Source organism: Sturnus vulgaris, chromosome 1 (assembly GCF_052056855.1).
Source record: "Sturnus vulgaris isolate bStuVul1 chromosome 1, bStuVul1.hap1, whole genome shotgun sequence".
NCBI lineage: Eukaryota > Metazoa > Chordata > Aves > Passeriformes > Sturnidae > Sturnus > Sturnus vulgaris.
The window spans coordinates 62,942,146-62,966,720 of record NC_142243.1 but is presented as its reverse complement, the minus strand read 5'-3'; the positions used below and the strand labels follow the sequence as shown (position 1 = coordinate 62,966,720).

Here is a 24,575-nt window from a genome sequence, read left to right as displayed (position 1 = left end):
GGATAAATCTTCAACCCACTGTTCCCACCTGTGTCCTGTTCTTATTTGTGTGCTGCCCCAGATGTTTGAGAAAATAATTTTTTCAAATAAGTTATGATCACTTGTCACATTGAGATACTCTCTGTCATTTGAGGTCAGCAGAACATGAGCAGATGCTCTCCTTTCTGCAAGTGCAATAAACTCAATTAAACCTTTAATTGATGCACTTGTAAATGCAAAGAGTAATTTCATTCCTGTGTGTGGGAAATAATTGGTCTCCATTACTGAGATATTTGAAGAGAATCCCAAGACATGAAAATATGTGGTCAAATAGCGAAAGAACCCTTGTGAATGGATACATTTGCAATCCCTCGACAGATTTATGAAAGAGATGGAAAACACGAGCAATGGTGTCTCTGAAACACCACCTTTCCTTCCTCCCTTCCCCTTTTTAAATAGTAATGACAATCAGTGGTGTTCTTCAGGCACACTGCCAACAAATTTTCTCCAAATTTCTCATTGATGAGTGAAAGTATGTACTGTGCATTTCTTCCCAGTCAAGAGTAAGGGAGGTAGTACTAATAAAGGGAATGCATGATAAAGGGGAAGCTCTCTGGGACTTCTCTTCAAGTAATGAAAGCTGGGGCTCTGCACCACGGCGCTCCGAGGGAAACAGGTCAAGTAGAACAGCACCAAGAAATATCTGTGCCTGCTTTCACATTTTATTCAATTTGTAGCAAACACTGTGAAACGTGTCAGTGAAAGAGGTGTGAGTGTTCTGTGCATGAACCAGGGTTGCCTTGGGGCTGTAAAGATGACAAGATTAAAATCGGATGATTTCTTATGGTAGAAATATGTGAGTGCAATAGCAGGTTGAACTCAGCCTAAATGAAAATATGTTATTATTTATTTTTTTATTTTCTATTTTACTTTAGAAGGACAATTACACTAAGAATTTAGGACTGGATAATAAGAAATGTTATGTATTGCACTCATTTTGTGCCACCAAATAACATTCTATTTACTATAGTAATATCTTACATTTTATATAGTGCTGCATTTTTCCATGGAATGGAGATTTATGGAATTTCTCATTTAAGAAGTGTCCTAGGATCTGTCTTGCTCAGCCCTAAAACCAGGAATGACAATAAGTCTCTTTTCATGTAAGGAGATTCTGGTTCAGAATTGTACTGATCAGAGCTCACATGTGGAATCAGAAATCCTGTGCTCAGACTGAACTCGAGTAGGCTTTGCTGCTTTCTCTTGCACCATAACATAAACCTACTGGTTTATGTTGCTATCCCACCAATCTCTGTGGAGTCAGCTGAGTTAGGATGGTTATAGAATCATTCTTAAATGTTCCTTCAGATATATCTCAGCCTTCAGCTCTGTAAGATTTTGTATGAAAATAAATTCTAACACTGCTATTATTTCTAAGGAAATAATAGGAAAAAATAAATGAAAAAAACCCAAACAAACCAAAAAACCAAGCAAACCCCAAAACTCAACGGTGTGTGTTTCCACTTCTTTTCTTGTATCTTTGTCCCTCACTTTCCAAGCTGAGTTATTTCTCAGAGACACAACCAAATATATATGGGAGACAGTCTATATATTCTTTCCCGCCATTTTCCAAACTGCTCAGCCAGCCTGTCACAAAAAACAAAATAAATTTCTGAGTAGAAAGGGCCTTTAGAATATAACTGACAATGAAGCATTTAAAACCTTTAAAATTAGTTTTGGCTTTATTTAGTCTAGAAGGAATAGAGCTTTGTGTGCCTTTTGCTTATGTTTAACATTTACATTAAAAATGAAGGCATGATTTGTTTGCCACCCCTGAGACAAATTACGAAGATTTTCTATTATAACAAAGCTTCTGGCTAGGGTTGAAAAAGAATAGCTGTGCACAACAGGAAGAGAAGATTAAGATGTGCATGATATACAATCACCAGTGGTCTTGGGATACTCTTGCTGGTAAAAGCACAACAGATAGGAATGAGCAAGACATCCCAATTCCTACAGATTTGCACTCGGGTCCTTTGGTGGGAGTGTTTTGCACTGCTAGCTGTGAAACAAGGGGTGGGTGCCTTGGTGGAGTACCCTTGACTGGGGAGCTTCTGTCCAGAGAGAGGGAAGAGGCATTTGCTATCATTCCATAACACTTGTCTGCTGTCCCTTGACCTGCATTATATGGCACTTGCACTTGTGGTATTTTTATTTGGTAGACGTTGGTGTTGATGGAGAAGGGTACAAAAGTTCCTTGGTTTTTTTTTATTTTTTTAATTTTTTTTTTAACAAGACAATTTACTGTACTAGAAACTAGTGTAGAAACAAAATAATTGAATATTCCACTTCCTTCAAACAAAGCCCATATGCTGTGCCGTGGGAAGGCTGTCATGTCAGAGCTAGGTGTATAAAATAAGAGGTGCTTAGATGTCTTAGAGGTGCTAAATACTCACAGCTCAGCACTTTTGAAATAGAGTGCAGTCTGGAACACGTGAACACTCCCTAGAAGCTTCACTCTGAACATGGAAACCCTGCTGAAATCACGGAGCACATCCATACATGGCTTAAAATGTAAGCTTTAGAAAGCTGTCAAGATATTAGTGTGATTCTGTATTCCATGACTGCTCTTATGTAAAAAGGTTTAAGATCTTTACATAAAAAATTGTTCTTTTTTCTCCTCCTTCACTTATATAGACATAAAGAATTTCAGCTCATCAGATCTGACTGATGTAAACTAAATTAGGTATTATGTGCAATCAATATACCGCAGTGGGGCCTCTTGAGTTGCAGGAAGAAGCTCTTTTTTAAACTGCAGGGTTTATAATGCTTTTACATTTCCTATATTGATGGTAAAAAGAGAGGAATTATTTTAAAAACCTGCAGACCCTTGAAAAAAAAAATTCTGGAGCAGGAATGGCCTGCTTCTAGGAGCACTAAATAGGAAGGATGACCTACTTTAGTTTAAAACCACAGGCTGAACCTACTTTTTCAAACCTCAGTCCAGCAAGCAATCCCATTAAAACGTGGTCTTGAAATCTTAATGTGTCTTTTATACAAAATTGCTATGCTAGGAAGAGGTGAAGAAAGCTTTCGTCTGACACTGGGCAAAGTCTCTCCATACAGGCCAGCAGCCTCTCTGGTCCAATTCTTGAGTGACAAAGAAAGGCAGTGTTGTTTACCATAGTGTAATATCTTCAGCTTTCTCTTAATTTATTTTATTATTTTTTCAGTTTCTGTTGAATCAGTTAAACTCTGGAGCAGGAAAGTTTATTACCTTATCCTGCACCATTCTGAACCCTGTAGTGCTGGCAATAATACCTGTCCTGGGCAGCTTGACTTCTTCCATCTCTTCTCACCAGGGACTCCTCAGGAACTTGCCATACTGAAACAGCTACCTACATGTCTGTCACTGTATTTTCTTTTACTCAGTGTCTTGTTAGCGGATTTAAGCATTTGAGAAAAACCTGAAGTAATGTGATTGCAGCACTGTCTTCAGGGTACCTGAGATGGTGTCAGTGTGGTCTCTGGAGGCTGTGTGTCTGGAAATTAAAACAGACTATGGTTCTGAGGTCACTGTTAGTGTGTGTCAGGGATGGGATTCAGAGCTTTGTCCAGCTAAGGGCATTTATAGTATTTCTTATTTGAAGGTGAATTGGATTTCTGCTGCTGGTGTAGGCACATGATACTACTGAGGCAGATTTGCAGAACAAGAAGGTTGTTTGCAGTCATTCTGGGGTCAATCTGTTTGCATTACTGCAATACAAGGGCGTGGAGGGAGTGGGCAGTCTTACTGAAAAACTGCGAACAGCCGAAGTTTTTTGAACCATCTTGCTGACCGTTCTAATGCTGTCACGGTTTTGTTCAAATGTGAATCAGACTTACTCATTTTAGACCACATTGCCGAAGATATCGCCTAGCATAGCTAGCTTGTGATCCAATGCAACATGCTGCATTAGTGCATTTACCTATAAATTCTATCTGTTTGTTCTACCTCAGAAATACTGTTTGCACCTTCAAACTATCTGCTGCAAGCACAAAATGGGAAGTGCTTGCTGAATCCTGAAAGCTGGAAGAGAAGTAACGTTCACTTTGCCAATTTTTAATCTGAAACAGGAGAAGAAAACAAATGCAATTGATGTAAAAAGACCTGTCAGCATTATCTCCATGTGTGTTATAAAAAATATTGCCTTCATACTGTATAATATACTGTACTTTAAAAACAATTTAAACATACAATATTGCATATAAAGCATGATGCTTAACCTCCTGGAGATCAGCCTAAATTATTGAAAATACCAACTATATTTTCAGATTTGCAAGAAACAGAATCTGTGATGGAAATCAAGATCTTACTGTTCGAAAGCATGCTATAGATGGTAATGAGTCTGTGGTGTATGTGCCTTCACGCTTGTCACTTTGCTGCAGTTCCTTCTGGCAGGGGCAGCTTGCAAACACTCCTTACAAAGCAGAAATGGCAGCCCCTCTGCTGAAGGATGATCTCCCTGAGCTATGGTTTATTTATGGTTTATGGTATTTTACAAGATTTGCTTGCAGCTAAGTGGAATAAGTGGCACACAAGTGATAGGAGGTTCTTTCTAAGTGACACACTTAAATGTCTGCAGAGCTGTTTCAGCATTGGATTCCCAGCCTTCTCTGTGGTTTCCAAACTTTTCCATTTCCATCTGCCTAGATAACAGCATAAATCAAAGATTGTGTCCTGAAAACAGTGGTTGCAAAGGCACATGCAGTGCATAATTCTGCTCCTGTGTTGACGTCCCACTCTCCAAAAGTGTTTGGAAGCATTGTACTGGGCAAGCATACAAAGTCAATGTGAGCAACCTGACCCATACCTAAAAGTACCCTTTGTTCTCATGTGTGTCTTGAAAATCTGTTCTGAAATTGAAATCTTATGGTACATTTGACCTTTAATAATGGCAGTGATTTAATGTTCTACTAAAAGGCAGTTATTGAGGTGGAGTGTCCATATAACCAGAAGAACAATCTAGGTCTTTGTTACCGAGCAATACTATTATCTGTAGGTAAGAAAAGTCGCCTTTAGCAACTTCCCAGTCTGGTGTTTCTTGATGGAGATGCTAATTTCCTAGAGAGAGCTCCAGGAACACAGCTTTTAAATATTGATGAAAATTAGGAGCTGTACCGTCTCTGAAAAGAGACAAGCAAAGATGAAATGGCAACATAAAAATACACTTAGCATCTTAGAACTCCAGGCTGCTCTAGGTCTGTGTGGGGTCAGGCCAGCTCGCTGCCCATGTTCAGCCGTAAATATTGAGCACGCCAACACGTCGGTGCCGTGCAAGCTGGGCTAACACAGGTGGTCCTCCAGCTCCTCATGCCTTCACCCCCACCGCCAGGATGTTGTGATAGGAGGGGAGAAGCTGCTCTGGCTCCCAGGGCAAGGGGTGAAGAGTCCCTGAATGCCTCGGACGCTTAAGACCAGAACCTTCGCCGTACGGGGTAGGTTCCTTCCCTCTCACAGACCGATGGGTTGGGAGCGGCATCGTTCCTGGCGCGGCTGTTGGAGGAGCGGGAGGCACGGCCGCGCTCTCACGGAGCACACACGTACGGAGCATACACACACACAGAGCACACACACTCACGGAGCACACACACTCACAGGAAGCACGCACACACACACAGAGTGTACGTACACACACACACACACGGTCACACGTGCCTGCCCGGCCGGGTCCGCCCCGCCGCGCTGGGAGCCCCCGGGGGCGGGGGAGCCGCTCCCCTGCGCGCCCGCCCCCGCTGCAGCCGCCGCCCGGGGCTGGACGCCGAGGCATGAAGAGGAGCCTCCCCGGCGGGCGGGCTGAGGCTGAGGTGGGTTCGGGCCCTGTGCGGCTGCGGACCGGCCGCCCCATGCGGGCTCCGCTGCCGCCCGCGCCGGGATGGAGGAGCAGGGCGGCCGCCGGCGGCCGCTCCCCGTCCTGCTGCTCTGGGGTAAGTGCCCGGCGGGGCTGGCCGGGGCCGCCCCGGCACTGCTGCACCGGGACCGGCTGAGCATCCTCGCGTGTGCGCGGTCCCCGAGGGCAGTGCTTTCTGCCGGGGCGTGGGGCTGAAGTTCGGGGGAGGTGGGAGCGCCGCCACTTTGGTTAGAGCATCCCTCTGGGAGGGGGTCTCCGTGCGTCCCTTGCCGGCGGGTCGGGACGCAGCGGGGATCGCTCTCCCTCCGGGGCTCTCCATCCCGGGCAGAGCGGCGGCTTCGCAGCAGCGAGAGCCCGGGCGGGCAGCGGGGCCGGGCGCGGTGTCAGGGCTGCCGCTCCCCTTCAGCATCGCCGAGGGCAGTCCCCGAACGGGGCGCCCAGGCCCCAGGGAAAACGATCTCAAACTTCGAGCCTTAGTCAGGCTTTCCGTCTTGGATCCCACATGGATTCCGGGGAGGTGTGTTTGGCTGTTGGGGAAGGTTTATTCCTGCATACTGAAAGGGCTGATTACTGTTAGTGGAGCTGCGTTCCAAGCACAGAGTTATCAAGCACAGGTATTCTTCAGATCTTTCACTTAGAGCGCCTCGGCTGGTAGAAAAAGTATTTTATTGTTCCTTGTCAGGAAGATTGTTTTAGGGCTCTCAGATTTAATGTGTTGCAGTCATCTAAATTTGCCAGAAGCCAGCTCTGACCTTCTTCATTCAACAGTAAACTAAGAGATGTAGTTGATTCCTTGTGAGTCACATTTAAGGGACAAAAATTCAGGCCTGAGGGCTTCAGAACTTTGTTTGCTATTTAGACCCCTTCCAAAGTACAAAGAGCTGGTAAACACTGCACGTATTTCTATGAAAAGATCCACAAAAAAATGGATAGTTGTATAGACAGTGTTGAGTAGGATCATTCTCAGCTGGTCTGTCAAAAGAATGACATGTCACATGCACAAGTTTCTGATTCTCTGTGTCTTGAGGACTTCTAAAATCTTATCTTAGTTGCTCAGATTTTTGTTATTCCTCAGCTGAAAAAGAATAAAGAGATGGCCAACACTTGTCTTGACACATGAAAGATTTATGCAATCTCGAACTCAGGGAGCTAGGCAATAATCCTTTTGTACTGGGAGACGTCATGATGTAACTTTGAGTTTTGCAAAGCAAAATTGCCCACTGGAGATTTATTTTCAGAGATTTACTAGAGTGAAGGACAGTGTCCCTGTGGCTCAGGAAGGTACAGGAGGACATTTTTCACCAGAGAGACACAGATAAATCAATTGTGCTAGACATTTTTAAGTGTGCTAGTTCCATTCCTAATAGAATAACACAGACACACAAAAGATTTTAAGAGTATATGTTAACTGATAATGCATTATTTTTGCTTGGAATTGGAAAGGGTAGATATAATCAAGAACTAATGAAATGAGACTGATTTCCTAGTAGAAAAACCATAGAGTTCAAGGATGTGAAATCAGTTTTTTTAATAAGAAAAACCTAAAGTAGTAGAAAACGAAATTTCTTCTTTGGGAATACATACACAGTTTTAAAAACAGCTATTTTGGAAGAATTTTTGCTTTAATTGAATGGTCATTCCAAATGGCTTTTTTTGATTAAGCAGAGACCTCTGACCTCTGCCATTAAGGTGAAACCACCATCCCTCAGTTCTAAGCTCTCTGAAGGCATTGGGGAGCCCATCTATGTGGGGTGTGGGACTGTGCTTCTGTAACCTCAGACCACTACTTTCTGTATCTTTCTGCCTAGGGCTCTTGACACATTATCTCTGTGCATAACTACCTGTTGTGTTGTTCATCCTCAGCGAGGATGGCAGGAAAAGGCAATGTGTTCACTCTGATTTTAGGAGAAGTTGGAATTGCTGAGTGTGGAGGGGAAAGAAAGCATCAGCTGAGGTACTTGGTACACTGGCATGTCGTCAGTTCTGTGAAGTGCTGATGACATCTGGGGCAGAGCTGGAAACACCAGCTGTCAGGTGAAATCCATTGGTTTGCTTAGCAGACCTATAGATACTTAGAAGACACTTACTAACTGTAGAATCTAAGTATCTAAGAAATAATCTAAGAAATAGTGTTGTATTTATCGTCATAGCAAGTTCTCTTATTCTACTTCTATGTGTGGAAGCTGAGGCAAGAAGAAACATATGGGCTTGACCATGACTTTTTAACAGACAACGTGGGTTTTCTACACAGGTCATTGTTTCAGAATTCCTGCCCAAATGTTTCTCTTTCACTCTTTATGTAACACCTGCATTTCAGTGGTACTATTTGTATTGGAGTTAAAAGATACTAGTGGAGTAAAGCTGGGTATTTTTTAAATTCTAGAGTAATCTTTTTCAACATATTTGTATAAACCCATATCAAGAGAGATGGTGTCATCCTTATCTGGAGCAGTTCTTGTATGCAGATTTCAAAGATGGTAGGTTTTTGCATTTCATAATCCGGTTTTCACAGAGGTTAGCCAAGCTTAGTGCTTTGTTCACAGGTGATCAGCTGAACAGTTGGAAACAGCCTGGTCCCAATTACACTTAATTTCTGTTTTAAAGACTCTATCTCATCTGCAAACAATAATGAAAAAGCTGTGTATAGAAGTCCAAATTCTGTAAGGTCCTGAGCTCCCCTCGTGTGAAACATGGCATATGTAAGTCCTGGAGAGTTTGGATTCCAGTGATGAAAAAAAAAAACAAAACAACAGGAAACAATTTTAGTGGGTTAAAGTTTGAAAGCCAAATCAAGGTTTTTCTTCCCCATTATTTTCTTTTGAATATCATGCTGTTTTGCAGCTGCAAAGGGTGGAACAAAGAAAGGGAATACTGTTGTAGGAGTTCTGAATTTAATAGACCCAGGAAAGTATGTGTGTGTAAAATAAATAAACCTTTGCAAAACAGAACATCTTATTCTGAGACAGACCACAGAGTTCTAACAAATACACTTCTCTACCAAAATGATGCTTCGTTTTCTAAAGACATGATTTTCGACATTAGGCAAGCAGGAAGATAGGCAGCAGACCCCACCAACATCCATGCTGAAAGCAAAGATCTGGTGTAAATACAGCCTGTGTTCCAATTTGCTGTTGGATCCAGGCATTCTTCCCACCATCCTTCACCCTGTTTTGTGTCTCCTGATTCTTTTATTCGGAAAGGTGTTGCTTCTTTCCTAAGATCTACACATGCAACAGGGGGCAGGTTCATACCAGTTCCCTGGAGAGGTGAGTGGCAGGACTGTCCCTGTGGTGGCAGGTGGACTGCAGGTGGTAGCACAGGACATCGAATGCCATCTCCAGCTGGCTTGGTCCCAGCCCCCAGGAAGAATGGCCCTCCATTTTTGAAGGTAACTCCAGGCTGAAAGTGTGGAGGAGAAATTGGGCTTTTAAACCCTGATTTACAGCAATGAGATCTAATGCTGGAAACCATTTAGCCAGTACACTCTTGCTCCTAAATTAGTAAGCTCTCACTGTCTACATCCTTGTTAAGGTTTTAAATGCCTTTGGTGTCTTGGGGCTTTGCTGTAGGTTTGTTTTGCCTATGAAGCAGCCCACGAGAAACTATGAAGTGGAGATTGAATTCCACACTGAGATAGACAGGTGCTGCTATAGGTGCAGATACACACAGACTGCATGATTTGAAGGAAAGGGTCTTGAGCTGAGCTCAAGGGGAGCTATGGGAGGTTTTGTCAGTTGAGCTGTGTTTAAGCATTGCACCACCAGCAGTTTTTCTCCTATTTGTGTTTCAGTTTCTCCCACCTATCTACTGGTAACTGAGATGATTCATGGCTTGAACTGCAGACAAATGAATCAATTTCCAGTTTACCATACCGAGGGAAAATCTGCAATGAGTGGTCCCTTAAAAAACACCATTTGCTACCATCTGTGTCTTGGCTATTGAAATTAGTACTTGAGAGACGCATGAAGAAAGCAAACTGTGCTTTCATTTGAGGCTCAGAGAGATTAATTTTCACAAGCATAATGAAACCTGTTTTAATTCACACCCTTTTAGTTTAGTGAAAGCTGTCACATGAACCATTTTATTTCAGAACAGAGTTTTAGAAGTGTATTATTTAGTGCTTTATGGAAACAGCCTGTCTTTTCTAAAATAACAATCTCTTCACAGCCAGGCTTGCATTGAGATAAACTGGAAAATATAAATGGAAAAAATTGACATTATTTTAATATAAATATATATGTAGAGCAACCTGAAAGCTGCTTGAAGGACTCTTAGGTCTTCTGTGGAAATGTGCAAGTATGAGGAAAGAAAGGAGTAGCAAAGTGGAATAGGAAAAAGGTATCCTTTCAGAAGTTTTGAGGCTTAATCTCCCTTCATATGTTGACTTCCTTGAAACCAGTCTGAAAAGAAGAGACAGCTCTTTTCCTTGCTAAAAACCTCAAAAGAAAATGCAGTGGCATGTTACAAATGGTCCAAAGGGTAGAGAGGATGATCCCTTGTTGTCTTCAGAGCAGCTTAACATGATCTACCATATTGCCTTGGACAAGGGACATGCCTGCATAGCAGCCCTTGGCCTCAGTTTGTCTCCAGGAATACAGAATTTTGCCTCTATGGAGACAGATTGGTGGCCTTCTGCCACCAATGAAGTGTCACTTGGTCCCCCATGCTCTGAGCCAGGGGGACTCTCACCTGAAGAGGAAAATGTGGTAGGTGCTGCTGAGACCCTAGCAGAGCACCAGGCTGATGAAAGCATGTCTTGTTTGCATCTAACCAGATTAAGCTGGGTGAGCAAAGGACTGCAGAAGCACTGGGCCCTACAATAAAGTATTTGTCTTAAGATTTTCACACTCTAATAAGTGTGTCTACTTTGCCTTTATTTTGCAAAGCATTATCTGTGGGCAGTGTCAGAATAAGTAGTGTGATTAACATTGGCCTGTAATGACTGTCACTTATTATGTGAAATCATTTTGTTTCCAAATGTCACAAGTGACAGACTCCTTTTGCATGCTTTTGTGTCCAGATTCATGCTAGAGACTAATTGTTTTAAAATATTATTGCATTGCTGTTGTTGTTGTTGTCTCAAAAGACATAGTTTGAGATTTGACAAGGTGTGCAGCCTTTTTTCTGAGTGGCCCTCCTGCCTTTAGCAGAAAGGGGAAGAGGTTTCACAGCTATAAAATGTTGTGAAGAGATGGGGAGATACTGGAACAGGAAACGGAACCTTAGAGAAGTCATTCAAGTGGTCATCAATTGGACACAAAGCTCAGATTTCTGCTGAGCACTTGGACTTAACTTTGATCTGTGATCTTCTCTCTTGCTCACACTCTGTTGCTGAAGAGTGTCCTCAGGGCTGTTCTCCTGATGTGGTGGCATGAAGGCCACGGATGCTTGCAGTTGGAATTGTCTGGGGAGCTGTAGCTCTCTGAGATACCCAGACAGGCTTTCTGTAGCTTTGGAGTGGAGGTGGCCCTTTTCTTGAAGGGGATCTCAGCCTCCATGTCAGGGCTCTGCTGCCTGGCAGCCACATGGGACTGTGGAAGAGTCTTTGAGCTTGTTTTTGACAAGTGGCTGCAAGTGTAATGCTGTCTTTCCACAACTCTTGAGTTCATGAGCTGTTCCAGCTTTATTCCTCAAGGATCTGCATATACGAAGAGCATAACTTGTCCAATTTAATATTAGATGAGGTTTCTTTAGCAATATGTATTGTAAACTTAAAATGATAAAGCATTAAGCTTATATTTTCAAGAGAACTAGGAAAAATAAATTTGTTTTGGCTTTCAGTGAAGAGATGCTCAAAGCCTTTATCTCCAGGGAATCATCAATTGTCATTCAGTATGTGTGAAATCTCCTCTGTACCTGTTTTATTTTTAGAAAGCAGATCAATATTTAGTTTTTTTCTAAGCTATGTCTGTATTTCAAGCTGGCATGAAGTCAGAACTGACTGTATCATGTTAAAAAATGATGTAAATTTCTTGTTTTCGACCAGTGGACCTAGACAGATTTGCATTCAAGAATGGTAACCTTTGCCATTAGTAAATGTGGCTGCTGAGCATACTTGCAGGGCTATGTTTGGGGTGGGAATTTTTTACCATGAAACACTTAGTGATGCACAGTGAAATAGAGATAATATTGCTGGAATAGCCATTGGTCCAGTTTCTATTTAACTGTCTCCAGTGTAAACCAGAAACAGCAAAAAAGAGCATTGCAAAGTAAAGGTTGAAAGAAGATTAAACTCCTCAAAATACTTGTTTTCCTTCTGTATTTTAAAATTTTTGGAAAGAAATGTTAGTGGTCTTTTCTTGGACTTAAATACTTTTGGAAATGGGGAGAGGAATCTCTCTCTGTGAAGTAATGTGACATTTTAGACTTCCTATTTTCAGTGAGTTGTAGTTAAAGTAAATTCTAACTCCTCTTTGTCTTACCTTTCTGATGGAGCAGTACAGAACAGGTGAAATGTACAGTACAACACCATATGGATGCTTGATGCTATATGGCTCATGCTGTTCCATGCCAAATATGCCTGTGCAATATTTAGGTTTTCTTTTCCTCACAGCTACTTCATACTTTATCACTAAGTGGTTTAGAAAACAAAAACTTGGCAAAGAAATAAAAACTGCTAGTAGGAACAATGTAAAATAAACACCTCTTGTAGGAAATCGGTGATTCTTGCAGTCTTGAAATGTACACTGGAAATGTTTATGAAGAATATCTCTCTTTGAGTAGATGTTCTAGGCTTGGTTCAGAAATTATTGTAAGATCTTCTTTACCTTGTTCTATAAAAGATCTGGAAGATGTTAGGGATTCCTTCTGGTGTCAAAGTGTACCACTCCACAGCTGTATAAATAAATTAAGCTTTAACTTCATGAGTAAAACTATTGTTGACACATTTGCAAAACTAGAGGGAAGGGAGTACTCATTCTTATCTACTCTCCTTTCTACTTATTTCTGGCATGACTCCAAAATCCTTAGGAGGATTTCACTCAGGCTTTAGGTGTAAAAGTTTGCCTGCCATATGGAAGCAAAGCCACAGAAAATATCAACGTTAGAACATCTCTGACACTGTAAAAGCAGGCAGATTTAGGTAAAATGTTTTGCAGGCCCACTGATACTGTTGGAGCTAACAAGCCCTGATCTATAGATGAATAGAGAATAACCAACGTTGTTAATTTGAATCTGCTGTTGGCCAAGGTCATCGGTGCCCATCAGTGGCAATGGGAACATTTCTGGGATTACATAGTTATAATGGGGAAAAGACCTGCTGCAGAACAGCAGCTGCAAGTGTGGAGAGAGAACATGTGAGAGAAGCAACTGTGGTGAGTGCAAAAGGAGTGGGAGGAGGTGTTGCAGGAGGCAGAGCTGAGATTCCCCTGCAGCCTGTGCTGAAGACCAGGGTGAGGCAGCTGTGCCCCTGCAGCCCATAGAAGACCATGCAGTAGCAGAGATTCACCTACAGCCCCTGGAGGGCCCCATTCCCAAACATGTGGATGTCCAAAGGAAGCTGTGACCTTGTGGGAAGTTTGCAGGCTCCTGGCAGGACCTGAGACCCAGTGGAAGGATCCACGCTGGAGCAGTTCATGAAGGACTGCAGGGAAGACTCGTGCTGGAGGTTTGTGGAGGGCTGTCTCCTGTGGAAGGGGCACAGCACTGGAGTAGGGGAAGAGTGTGAGGAGTCGTCCTCCTGAGGAGGGAGGAGTGACAGAGACAATGCACGATGAACTGACTGCAGCCACCATTCCCCATTCCCCTGCAGTGCTCCAAGAGGAGGAGAGAGAAATTAGAAGTGAAATTAAGCTTGGGAAGAAGAGAGAGGTAGGGGGAGCGTATTTTAAGAATTGATTTTATTTCTCATTACCCTACTCTGATTTTAATTGGCAATAAATTAAATTACTTTTATCACATTGAGTCTCTTGACCATGATGACAGCTATTAAGTGATTTCTCCCTGTCCTTGACCCTTGAGCTTTTCATTATATTTTCTCTCCTCCTGTCCAGCTGAGGAGGGTTGTAATAGAGTGGCTTGATAGACATCTGATGGAATGGTTTACTCCAGTAGATTGGCCTAAGTAATTTCCTATGCCAGAATGTGTTGCTTTGCAGTTTCCTGTATACCAGTATACACCTAGGAAAAGTTATGATGTGCAGGGATTGTGCTGTCATGCAAGGATTTGTTTTCAGTGTTTATTCCTTGTAGCAAGGGTGCTGTTGTGAAAAGCCACTCACACCTACTATGAGCAGGTACATATACAGCAGTATAAGTAGGCATGTGAAGCTCTGAAATTTTGTTAGTGTTTCATCGTTCTTGTGAGTTCTTCATGGCAACATGTAATTTAAAATATTCTGTGATCATGCAGGTGAGTATCCAGGGCTCTGGAACCCTGGTGATCAAGCTGGGCTGCTGAAGAGAAGCAACCCACATTTGGATGGTCAGACCAATCTAGTATTTCATAGTAGGTATAGAATTGAAAGAAAACATGGCTTCACTGGAATCATATTGATGTATGCATGGTATGTAACAGCATTAGGAATCTGTGAGAGGATTACATGCGACATCAAGAGAAGGTAGATGTGCCGGGGGGAATTTTTGTCATCTGGTCAGAAAAGGAAAAAATCTTCCCAGGCCTTCTATGAGGGTAGTATCTTGATTTAAATGTTCTGCCTGTCAAGGGAAGAAGGATCTTTAAATGTCTTCAAGTATCCCATGGTTTTAAACATTTCCTCAGGAGGGAGTGTGCAGTGACCCTTGTCTGTGAAATCTTCATGGGTCATTTCCCCTTCCCAAAGTTATAAAAAAAAAAAAAAAAAAAAGAAGAAAAAAAAGAAAAAAAAAGGTTACTTCTCTTTCAGGCTACCTCACAGGAACAAACTGCAGCCTCTATTGGCCTTGAGGGACTGGTTTTTCACACTCTTTCATAGGTAGTTAGGTATGGAATAAAGTCTGTATTGTGCTGAGTTTTCCTGGTTATAGGGAAATCTTACATCACATCACATCCCATTTTCTTTTGTGTTTTCCTGCCTTTTTGACTAATGACAGGCATCTGGCTTGTAATAATGAGCAGCCATTAGATCAAATTTGTGTTTCCAGGTGATCAGGTGATGCAGTGTCAAGCTGAGGTCCTGGATGCAGATAGCCAGCTTCAGGGGCTGTCACAGTTCTCATGTGGTCTGGGGGGTGTGTGACTCTCAACCGTAGTTGCAAGCTATCTCACTGTTGAAGGCAGTGAATCAGAATTATGCTGTCTCATTAGCTAACATACTTTCCCATAAATAGCACAGCTGACATATTTCACGATTATCTTTTGGGCTGAGAGATCATGTTCTTTAGTTGCTTTAGTAACATTTTCTGAGAGGAGATAGTTGTGAAATAGATACTGGCACTGACTGCTGCTGGCTCACACTGTAGTTAAGACTGGTGCTGGTTTCTGCTTGTGACCTTAGACAGACTTCTTACTAGTTCTGTCATTATTTCCATAGTTCATCTTGTGAGCAGTACCTCACAAGGCTGTAGTGAACCTGGAGATGTTTAGGGGGTGAAAAAAAGATTTTTCACTTCCACTTGCTAGAAGTGTATTTATCTGTAGTCATAAATCATGAAGAGCTATGGTCTGATTAGTCTAGATGTTACACACTAATGTGACAACTACTGTGTAAAAACAAGGAGCACAAGCCTTTGGCAGGCCCATAGATACATGGTGAATAACAGTGTTTGCCTCACATCCTAGGTGAGTCACAGATGTTAATTCCGTGAATTTGGGTTTGTTAGGAATGTTGTGCTTGTCTCTGCTGACCAGAGGAACGTCCTAATGTATGTAATCATCTGGAACTTTCTTCCTTCCACCTTATATCATAGAATCATAGAATTACCTGAGTTGGAAGCGATCTACAAGGATCATTGAAGTCCAGTTCCTGGCCTTGCACAGGACAGCCCCAAGAATCACACCATGTACCTGAGGGTATTGTCTAAATGCTTCTTGAACGCTTTTAGGCTTGGTGCTGTGACCATTCCTGGGGGAGGCTGTTTCAGTGCCCAGCCATCCTCTAGGTAAAGAACCTTATTCTAATAACCAACCTAAACCTTTCCTAACACAGCTTCAGGCCATTCCCTTGGGTCCTGTCACTGGGCATCACAGAGAAGGGATCAGTGTCAGGCCTTCTGCTTCCACTCATGAGGAAGTTGTAGAGCACAATGAGGTCTCTCCTCAGTCTCCCCCTGAACAAGCCATGTGACCTCTGCTGCTCCTCGTATGGCATCCTTCTTCACCATCTGGACTTCAGCTAAGCCTTTGACACCACCTCCTATAGCATGCTCCTGGAGAACTGGCAGCCCACAGCTTGAACAGGAGCACTCTTTGCTGAATTAAGAACTGGCTGGATGGCTGGGCCAAGAAAGTGGTGGTGAACAGTGTTGCAGCCAGTTGGTGTCTGGTTCTTGTGGGAGTCCCCAGGGATCAGTGTTGGGTCCAATTTAAAATTTTATTGATGATCTGGATGAGGGAATCAAGTCTACACTTAGTGAATTTGTGGATGACACCAAGTTGGATGCAAATGTCGATCTGCTGGTGGATGGAAAGGCTCTGCAGAGGGATCTAGACAGGCTGGATCAATAAGTCTGAGGTTCAACAAGGCCAAGTGCCAGGTCCTACACTTTGGCCACAAGAGTCTCATGCAGTGCTGCAGGGTGGGGGTGGAGTAGTTGGAAAACTGCCTGGAGGAAAAGGATCTGGAGGTGCTGGTCAGCAGCTGCACATGAGCTAGGATGGCCGAGAAGGCCAATGGCATCCTGGCCTGTATCAGAAGTATCGTGGCCAGCATGAGTAGGAAAGTGATTCTACCCCTGCATTCAGCGCTGTTGAGGGCACACCTGGAGTGCTGCGTGCAGTTTTGGGGCTCTCACTTCAAGCAGGACATTGAAGTGCTAGAAGGAGTCCAGAGGAGGGCAGTGGAGCTGATGAAGGGTCTAGAAGGTAAGTCCTGTGAGCAGTGGCTGAAGGAGCTGGGGGTGTTTAGCCTGGAGAAAGGGAGGCTCAGAGGAGACCTTATAATTCTCTACACCTGCCTGAAAGGAGGGTGTAGCCAGGTGGGGTCAGTCTCTGCTCCCAGGCAACCAGCAACGGGACAAGAGGACACAGCCTTAAGCTGTGCCAGGGAGGTTTAGGCTGGACGTTAGGAAGAATTTCTTCACAGAAACAGTGATTTGATATTGGAATGGGCTGCTCAGAGGGATGGTGGAGTCACTGTCCCTGGAAGAGTTTAGGGAAAGACTGGATGTGGCACTTAGTGCTTTGCTCTAGTTGACAAGGTCATAGGCTGGACTCGATAATCTCAGAGGTCTTTTCCAATCTAACTCATTCTGTGATCTTGGCAGCCCTCCTTTCAATGCTTTCTGATAGCTTAATGTATTGTTTATGTTGAGGTGCCTAAAGCTGCCCACAGGACTTGAGGTGAAGCCACAACAGCACAGAGTAGAGTGGGACAATCAACCCCCTGGACCAGCTGGTGATGCTGTGCTTGTTGCTAAATGTCATCTTCAAACCATTTCTAATGCCACAAATTTCTTTCTTGTCCAGAAACAAATGTACTCCTCTTACCCTTCCTCAGTTTTACTTTCTCGAAAGATGGATATCTAGTCAAGGATCACATTTGTGTATGTAACTTTTGTAAAAGTGTGAACAAAGTTTACTTCAAGCAATTGATTCTGCTCTTGGAATATTTAGTATATTCACTGTCTGAAAGTCAGTGGTTATAAAAAAAAGTACTTTACATTTCAGTTACATACTGCTTCATCAAAAATGTAATGGGACAGAAAAGGCTTGAAGAAAACATTGTTAAATTTTTGACTGAGCCATGCAACTTCCAGCACAATACAGATCTTAGTGTACAGCTAAGAAATCCCTTCACAAGTTAGTTGTTGAACTGATTGTTTAATTTAATTATTTTTTGATAAACTGTTAATTATTAATAGAGAATGAAAGTGGTATATTCTATTTAAATAAATATATAACAAGTATTTTTAATAAAATATTTCTAAGGAGTAGAAAACCCATCCAACACTTCTGGAAGTAGACAAACTGTTCAGAAATGACTGCTCATTATTAATAATGCTGCCAGCAGTGATTTAAGAAGTTCAAAAAACAATGTAAAAGACAATAATTGGTATTGCTACTCTGAAAGAGTCTCAGTTGAAGCATGAACTTGGAATAATGGTCACATTTCCTTTCATTTCCACATTTCCAGCAGCCACTGGAAAGCTGGGGAGCTCTATACCAACGTGGGTTGGAACAGCTGATGCCCTCAGACATCCCTGTTGATTTCTACAGATGAAATGAAAAGGCTTAATTTACTTCCTTTCATGCTTTTCTTCCTCTGCAGGAAGAAGACCCTAATGTCCAAAATAGTTAACAGTCTGAAATTACCTCCACAATTAAAAAACAATAATGTAGTGCCTCAAACTGTGATAAAATAAGCATTGAGCTGCTGTTTTAATTTTGAATATTATAGTTTTATGGCTATATATGCATCTTCCGTACAATTGACACAAGGAAATTAAAAAGAGCATTAAAAAGGATTCAGCAAAGCTGAGTTCCATGTCCTGCTAGCTCTCAGGAAAACTTCTTGAACCCAGAGACAGGTCAGTTCACCCTGCCAACAGGTTTACCTTGCTCCTGCCTCTCCATACGCTGAGACACATTTTTTTTCTGGGCCAATTTTGAATGCAAGTGTAACATTTCTTTCAAGTACTATATTTATTGCAAGCTTCTGTTTATTCCTGGCATCCTTCCTTTGTGTTGAGTTCCTGTCATTGCCTGACTCTGAACTCCAGTTGCCTCATTTCCTTGGTTGCTTTCATACTATGTCATGTTGTTCTTGTGTCCTGTCCCTGTCCCCCTCTCCCCATCCCACTCCTCTTGAGAAGAAGTGTCAAAAGGACAGTTGGTAGCTGAAAACAAAAGATGACCTTCTGAGCCATGTATTTTGTGCAGAGAGTTATTTAAAGAGTGACAGGTGGTTTAGTTTTTGTACCAATAGCATTATTTTTCCTTTCCTTCACTTTTATAGTTTCCTCTGGGCTTTCCCATCAAGTTGTAGGATTTCTTAGCCTATTCAGAGTGTGTCGTGTTTTGGCCATGCACATTTGACTTGACCCAAACAGAGGAGTTTTAGAAAAGGCTTTGGGAGGCAACCATGTAACTCTCATGTTAGCTCATCTTGTCCTTCTGTATTGGGACAGACCCTAGTGAAACGAATCTCTTAAAATTATGAATGCCCAGGAAGCAGATAATAAGAAAACCCTATGCCAATTTGTAACCAGTGTTTTTTTATGTAGTAGGATGCCTCCTGACATTGTGTGGGAGCATAGGAGAAGTAATTTCCACAGGGAATTTCTTTTGCATTAGATACCCTGAAGTGTCTGTGCATTCCTGCTAGAGTGCCTGTAATGATATGACTTGGGGTTTACATAAAAGATTGTTGAATTTTTAACATGATCTTTAGTAGTACCTGTGCAACAGGTAGCTTTATTCAATATTTAAATACCTGGAGAAACCTTAAACTGCTGTAAGACTGGCTTAATCAGTATTTAAAAACAGGTTTATAAGAAAATGTGGGTGTTGACATTTGATCAGTATGACAAAATTATGCATATCTATATAGATTATATTAATAATAAAGTACTAATCTCTCACCTATGTTTCCAACAAATCAAATGTGCATCGTTGTAGAGCAGCAGTTCCCGTTTCAAACTCTGGTTTTACTTGCTTTAGTGAGCTGTATGTCAGGACAGTACTTGCACAGTTACGAGCTGCTATCAGTAAAACTTCAAGTTCTGCAGAGAGGCATCTGTTTGGTTAGTACATAACTTGCCATGGAGATCCATCCTGATGTAGATAAAGATTAGATGATGGTAACTGGCAGGATTCCCTTTAAAAAGAGATACAGAGGTAGGCTCTTGACATGAGGTTTAACTTATATTCTTTTTGCTTATGAACATTATGATTGATAAACATGAGGTTTTGAATAAACGTCACAAATTTTGAAGAATATGCAGAGTATTAAACTGCTGAAATTGCTTGCTAAAAGGTGCATACAGCAGTTTTATCTGTTAAAATAAGAATTTTTCTGAGAAAGTATGGGAGCCACTCAAAATATCTTACTATACTGTCAGTAATAGCACCTTAAAAAGCATTCAGAGAAGAGAAAAATGTAACATTTCACTCATATATTTACACAAGATTTTCAGAATTGTGCTTAAAACATGTTTGGAGAAAGGTGGAGCAGGGAGAACACATAGCAATTCATATGCTGCTTCAGATTTATTGAAGTAGTTTCAAGACAGACATTCAGTCCTTCTTTCAAGCCTCTGGGAAAAATATCAATGAATAATAACACTATAGAAGAAAAATAAACATTTGGAAATATTTTTCCATTCCACAGAAAAAGCTTATATACTTGACAAAACTTCAGGACAGTTATCCTGTCATGTATCCCAGTTGTGAAATTACATATGGCTGTGAATCTCATTTTGAACTTGCTTTTTAGTGTCAGAATTATGTCTTTTTGGAAAAGGAGGGTAGAGAGCAGATAACAGCAGGTTCTAGTGAAGGTCTAGGATGAGATTTTTCATATACAAGATCTTGAAGAAGGTTGTGAATAAAAAAATTGTGGTTTTTTCCCCGTTTTCTTATTTTCCATTACTCTCTCCTGCTTTGTGTATCTTCTCTTTTTCTTTCTAAAAGCCCTTCAAATCTATTTTTCCTCATCCTTCACTTGATGATCCTTTGTTTTGCTCTGCCTCTAACCTGGTTGTTCCCTTCCCATCTAATTCAGCTGATGCTAGGGATGATCACCATGCTGCTACTATGTATGGAGAAAAAAAAAGTGAGCAGCTAGTTCAGGTAGCTAGTACAGTCAAACTGAACCTCCTTTTCTCTCCCTGAATGTTAGTTTAGGTGAGAGTTTATGCCAACTGTTTTATTTTGGGGTCTTGGTAACACCTTTCAACACTGACCCATTTTGCTTCTTTTATGAATCTTCTAATGAGAGATTTCATGGCATCAGCCTTTCAAGAAAAAAGCTGAGCTTGCCCCATCTTAAAAGTGCTACTAGAACATTTTTGTGTACACTATCATGACCAGCATGCTGTAGCATCCTGATTAAATCTTTATTATGACTTGAGTGTCTCAGAGCAAAGAAAATAAGAGAGGTGGTTCATGGTAATCTGAATGGCTGTTTTACCCTTTTCTGAAGGTATCCAGACTCCTTTGGTTGAGAATAGGTGAAAAACGTCCTGTGTTACTTTGTTAGGAGCAGATAAAAAAGACGCACAAAGCACATTTTCTTGTGGGCAGGAGGATTTGTGAGCAAAGCCTTTATTCAGTATTTGGCTTTTCACAGCTTTCCTCACTGATGCTTGGGGCAGACTGGTTCTTTCTCGTTGTAAATTTTCTCTTTATTTGCATTACTGTGGTCTTGTGAGGATTACTGCAGCCATAACTACAAAAGATACAGAGCACAGTGATAGGAACTGATAGAAAAAGAATTGGAGGTGCAGTCTGTGATCTTCCACGGGAGTACTTGGGGTATCTATGTGTGTCCTACACTGTTTACCCAGAATGGGTGGGTTTGGCTTCATCCTAAAACATGTGCTTTCAGTGTGATCTTCGGCCTTCTGCAGTCAATAAGGAACATTTTTAAATGAGGATTCAGGAAAAACCCACCCAGGGAATGAAGTGTATTTATTAGTCCATCTGCTAATGGCCTGGAAAGAAAAGTGCTCTATTAGTGAAAGAGGTACAGCCATCAGAGTGTATTATGGAGTTTCATCTCTGTGTGTTTGGATGCATGACAATTTTCCAATGTGTGGATTCCTGCTCCTCACAGTACATTCTGGCTCGTTAGTAACTAAGACAGATATTTTCTGGAAGAAAAATACGTTCCTTAGAAGGATCTAAATTCTTCTTGCATGCATGTACCCAATAATTTTCAGTTAACTCAGTTGACAGCTTGGCACATCCCAGTGACCATGGCCTAGATTAATGATTGGTGCTGATACTCTGCTACATATATCTTGATTCGTTTTATTGGTGCCATGTATTGTACAAACAGGGAAGCACCCATCTGTGTGAAATAATTCATTTAATTTCTGATGCGAGGTTAACACTATAAAGATTTGTCAACAATTTTTATTCTTCATTGGGACATCAAAAATAATTGAAGCCATGTCCCCCTTAGCTATTACAATATCCTGGGTGTGGCTGGAGCTGTGCAAACACAGTGGGCTTCTGTTAATTTAATCCATCTGGATATACAGCAAATCACTAATCAGAAGGCTTCTTCTGTTGGTGCAGTCTCTTTCCATTTGGATGCTCTTCTGACATACCCATGTTAGCATAACTTCTGCAAAAGAGACTTATCGATTTTGATTGTAATGTTTTTCAAAATGTGTGACTTCACTGTGCAAAAGTTGGAGACTTTAACACAGCAATATGCTTTTAATGAAGAGAGTACACACTTGTGGTTGTATTTGCTTAACAACTAAAGGATTTTTTTTCTCTACATGTTAGAATGTGCAGTACACCTATGCTTTGAGTGTATGTGTTATCTTTTTGAACTTTTTCACCCTTAAGAAGCTTGAGGTAAAAATTGGCCTGTCCCTGATCCTTAATATTAGAAACTAGAGGAAGGAGTGGTATATACAGACCCATAAGAAGTCTGACTCAGACATTTAAAGGATAGATGAAAAGAAATTTAAAAACATAATGTTCTCCAAATGCTCATTATTTCATTTAGACACACTCTTTAAGAAAACTGAAACTATTGTTTGAATAAGCGTTTTGAATATTCTGTTGAAACGCAGTTATCCTCTACTTGGCTTGTAATTGCACTAATTCTTTTATATAAGAGTATGTAAGCATCTAACTCATCTCTTCTTTTTTTTTCTCTTCCTAGTTAATGGTCTAATGACGCTTGGATTTGCAGGTGAGTCTTGCTTCAAAAATTCAAACTTCTGTTTCTGTTTTGCTAATGGTTGACTTTTGAGAAACACTTCCATCCTATCTCATCTCAATTAGTCCACTGTCATGCATTTTTTACAGCTGGTCTTGTCCATTGGCTGTATGCAAAGAGAGTGTTGTAGTATTTTGTAAAGGTCGTTCTCAATAGTGGCAGTGAAACTGCAGGATTATCCATGATTTTGAACTCTTTTGGTCAGGGATTTAGACGGAAACTCTTGTGTCATCAGACTGTTCAAATGACTCTGATATAGATTTGTTTCTTTTTTCTCCTATGACCCTGCAAAATATTTCAGTTTTAAATAGAGATAACCAACAGAATTTCAAGGGCATGGAAAATCCTTTCAAACACCCTGCTGGGAAGGGGCTGGAGTAAATTGACAGCACATGTGACGTAGTGGAAGAAAAACTTGTACTCTGTTGGATTTGGTTATAAATCAAATGATAGCTGGCTGTTTAGATTACCCTACCAGGAAAAGCAGCTTTGTGTAACTTTTGTCAAAGCATCAGTGCAGGATTTAAGTCGTGAGCTATGCAATTTTGATGTGGTTTTGAATTCTGCAGTTTTAGCATTCATCTGCAGGTCTAGTTGTGGAAAGTGTAACTGGTAACTGCTGCAGCTGCCAGATAAATTGACAGGAGCACTTCAGTAGGCAGGGTCCATGATATCATGCTAACGTCCTGTGGATAAAATTGTGCTGCCCCGGTGTGGTAATTTTTGCCATTTCTATCACTGGTGTGTAATTATAGTTTTGACTTTTTCCCAACATGGATGAAGGTTTCATGACAGCTTTAAGAGCACTGAAAGTCAGACGTGATGAAGGACCAAGGGTTGGGTCCCAGTGAGCGAGCTGTACACTTGGAGAGGTTTGTGGTCTGCAGGAAGTTGTAGACTTATGGTTTCAGGTTCAGCACAGGCTGTCCCGTTATGGGCCTGCTGCTCTTGGCAAATATGTGAAAACAAAGTGTTTATTTGGTTGTCATTTGTCATACAACATCATGGAGAGAGTGACCACCAGCTGAGGAGTCAGCTGTGATAGCTGGAGTTAAAGCACAAGCATGTGCTGGATGAGAAAAACGTTTGACTGATTAAATATACTGAAGTTGCCATTATAGGTTGAAAAAGATACAGGCTTGCTCAAGTCAACATTAACTCTTTCTTTGCAAGTAGCTATATGCCGTAAGTTCAGTTTCATTTGATAATTGTAGATAATTCATCGAATTATAGAATTGTTTCTGTTGGAAAAGACCTCTATGATTGCTGCATCCAACTGTTGCTCCAACACTGCCAAGTCCACCACTAAAATTTGTCCCTAAGTCCCACATCTACACACCTTTTAAATACTTCCGGGGTGGTGGCTCAACCACCTCCCTGGGTAGCCTGTTCCACCCCTTTTGGTGAAGAAATTTTTCCTTATATCCAGTCTAAACCTCCACTGGCACAACTTTGGGCTGTTCTGTTGCTTGTTTGAGACCAAACTCTGCCTGGCTGCAGCCTCGTTTCAGGCAGTTGTGGAGAGCAATAAAGTCTCCCTTGAGCCTCCTTTTCTTTACCCTAAACAACCCCAGCTCCCTCAGCCACTCCTCATGGGACTTGTTCTCTAGAACTCCTTTAGTGGCTATACTAAAGAAAAAGCTGTGACTGTGGAAATTCACACCCTTTAGCTGGTAAGACATACAAATATTTTCAATGTTAAAGTAAT

The 24,575-nt window shown here is 41.5% G+C and overlaps 1 protein-coding gene across 2 annotated transcripts in view; it reads left to right on the top strand.

Annotated features, from left to right (window-relative positions):
* Positions 1-5,347: 5,347 nt before the first annotated feature.
* RAMP3 (receptor activity modifying protein 3) overlaps positions 5,348-24,575 on the top strand; it is a 40,702-nt gene continuing 21,474 nt past the window's right edge. Inside the window, exons 1-2 of one of the 2 annotated variants that reach the window (XM_088168184.1) lie at positions 5,348-5,457; positions 22,811-22,840. In XM_088168184.1, the coding sequence (XP_088024310.1) occupies positions 5,418-5,457; positions 22,811-22,840 (70 nt within the window). In that variant the 5' untranslated portion in view covers positions 5,348-5,417. Of the gene's footprint in view, positions 5,458-5,747; positions 5,947-22,810; positions 22,841-24,575 lie in introns of those variants that run through there. The other variant, XM_014877332.2, reaches the window with a different exon arrangement.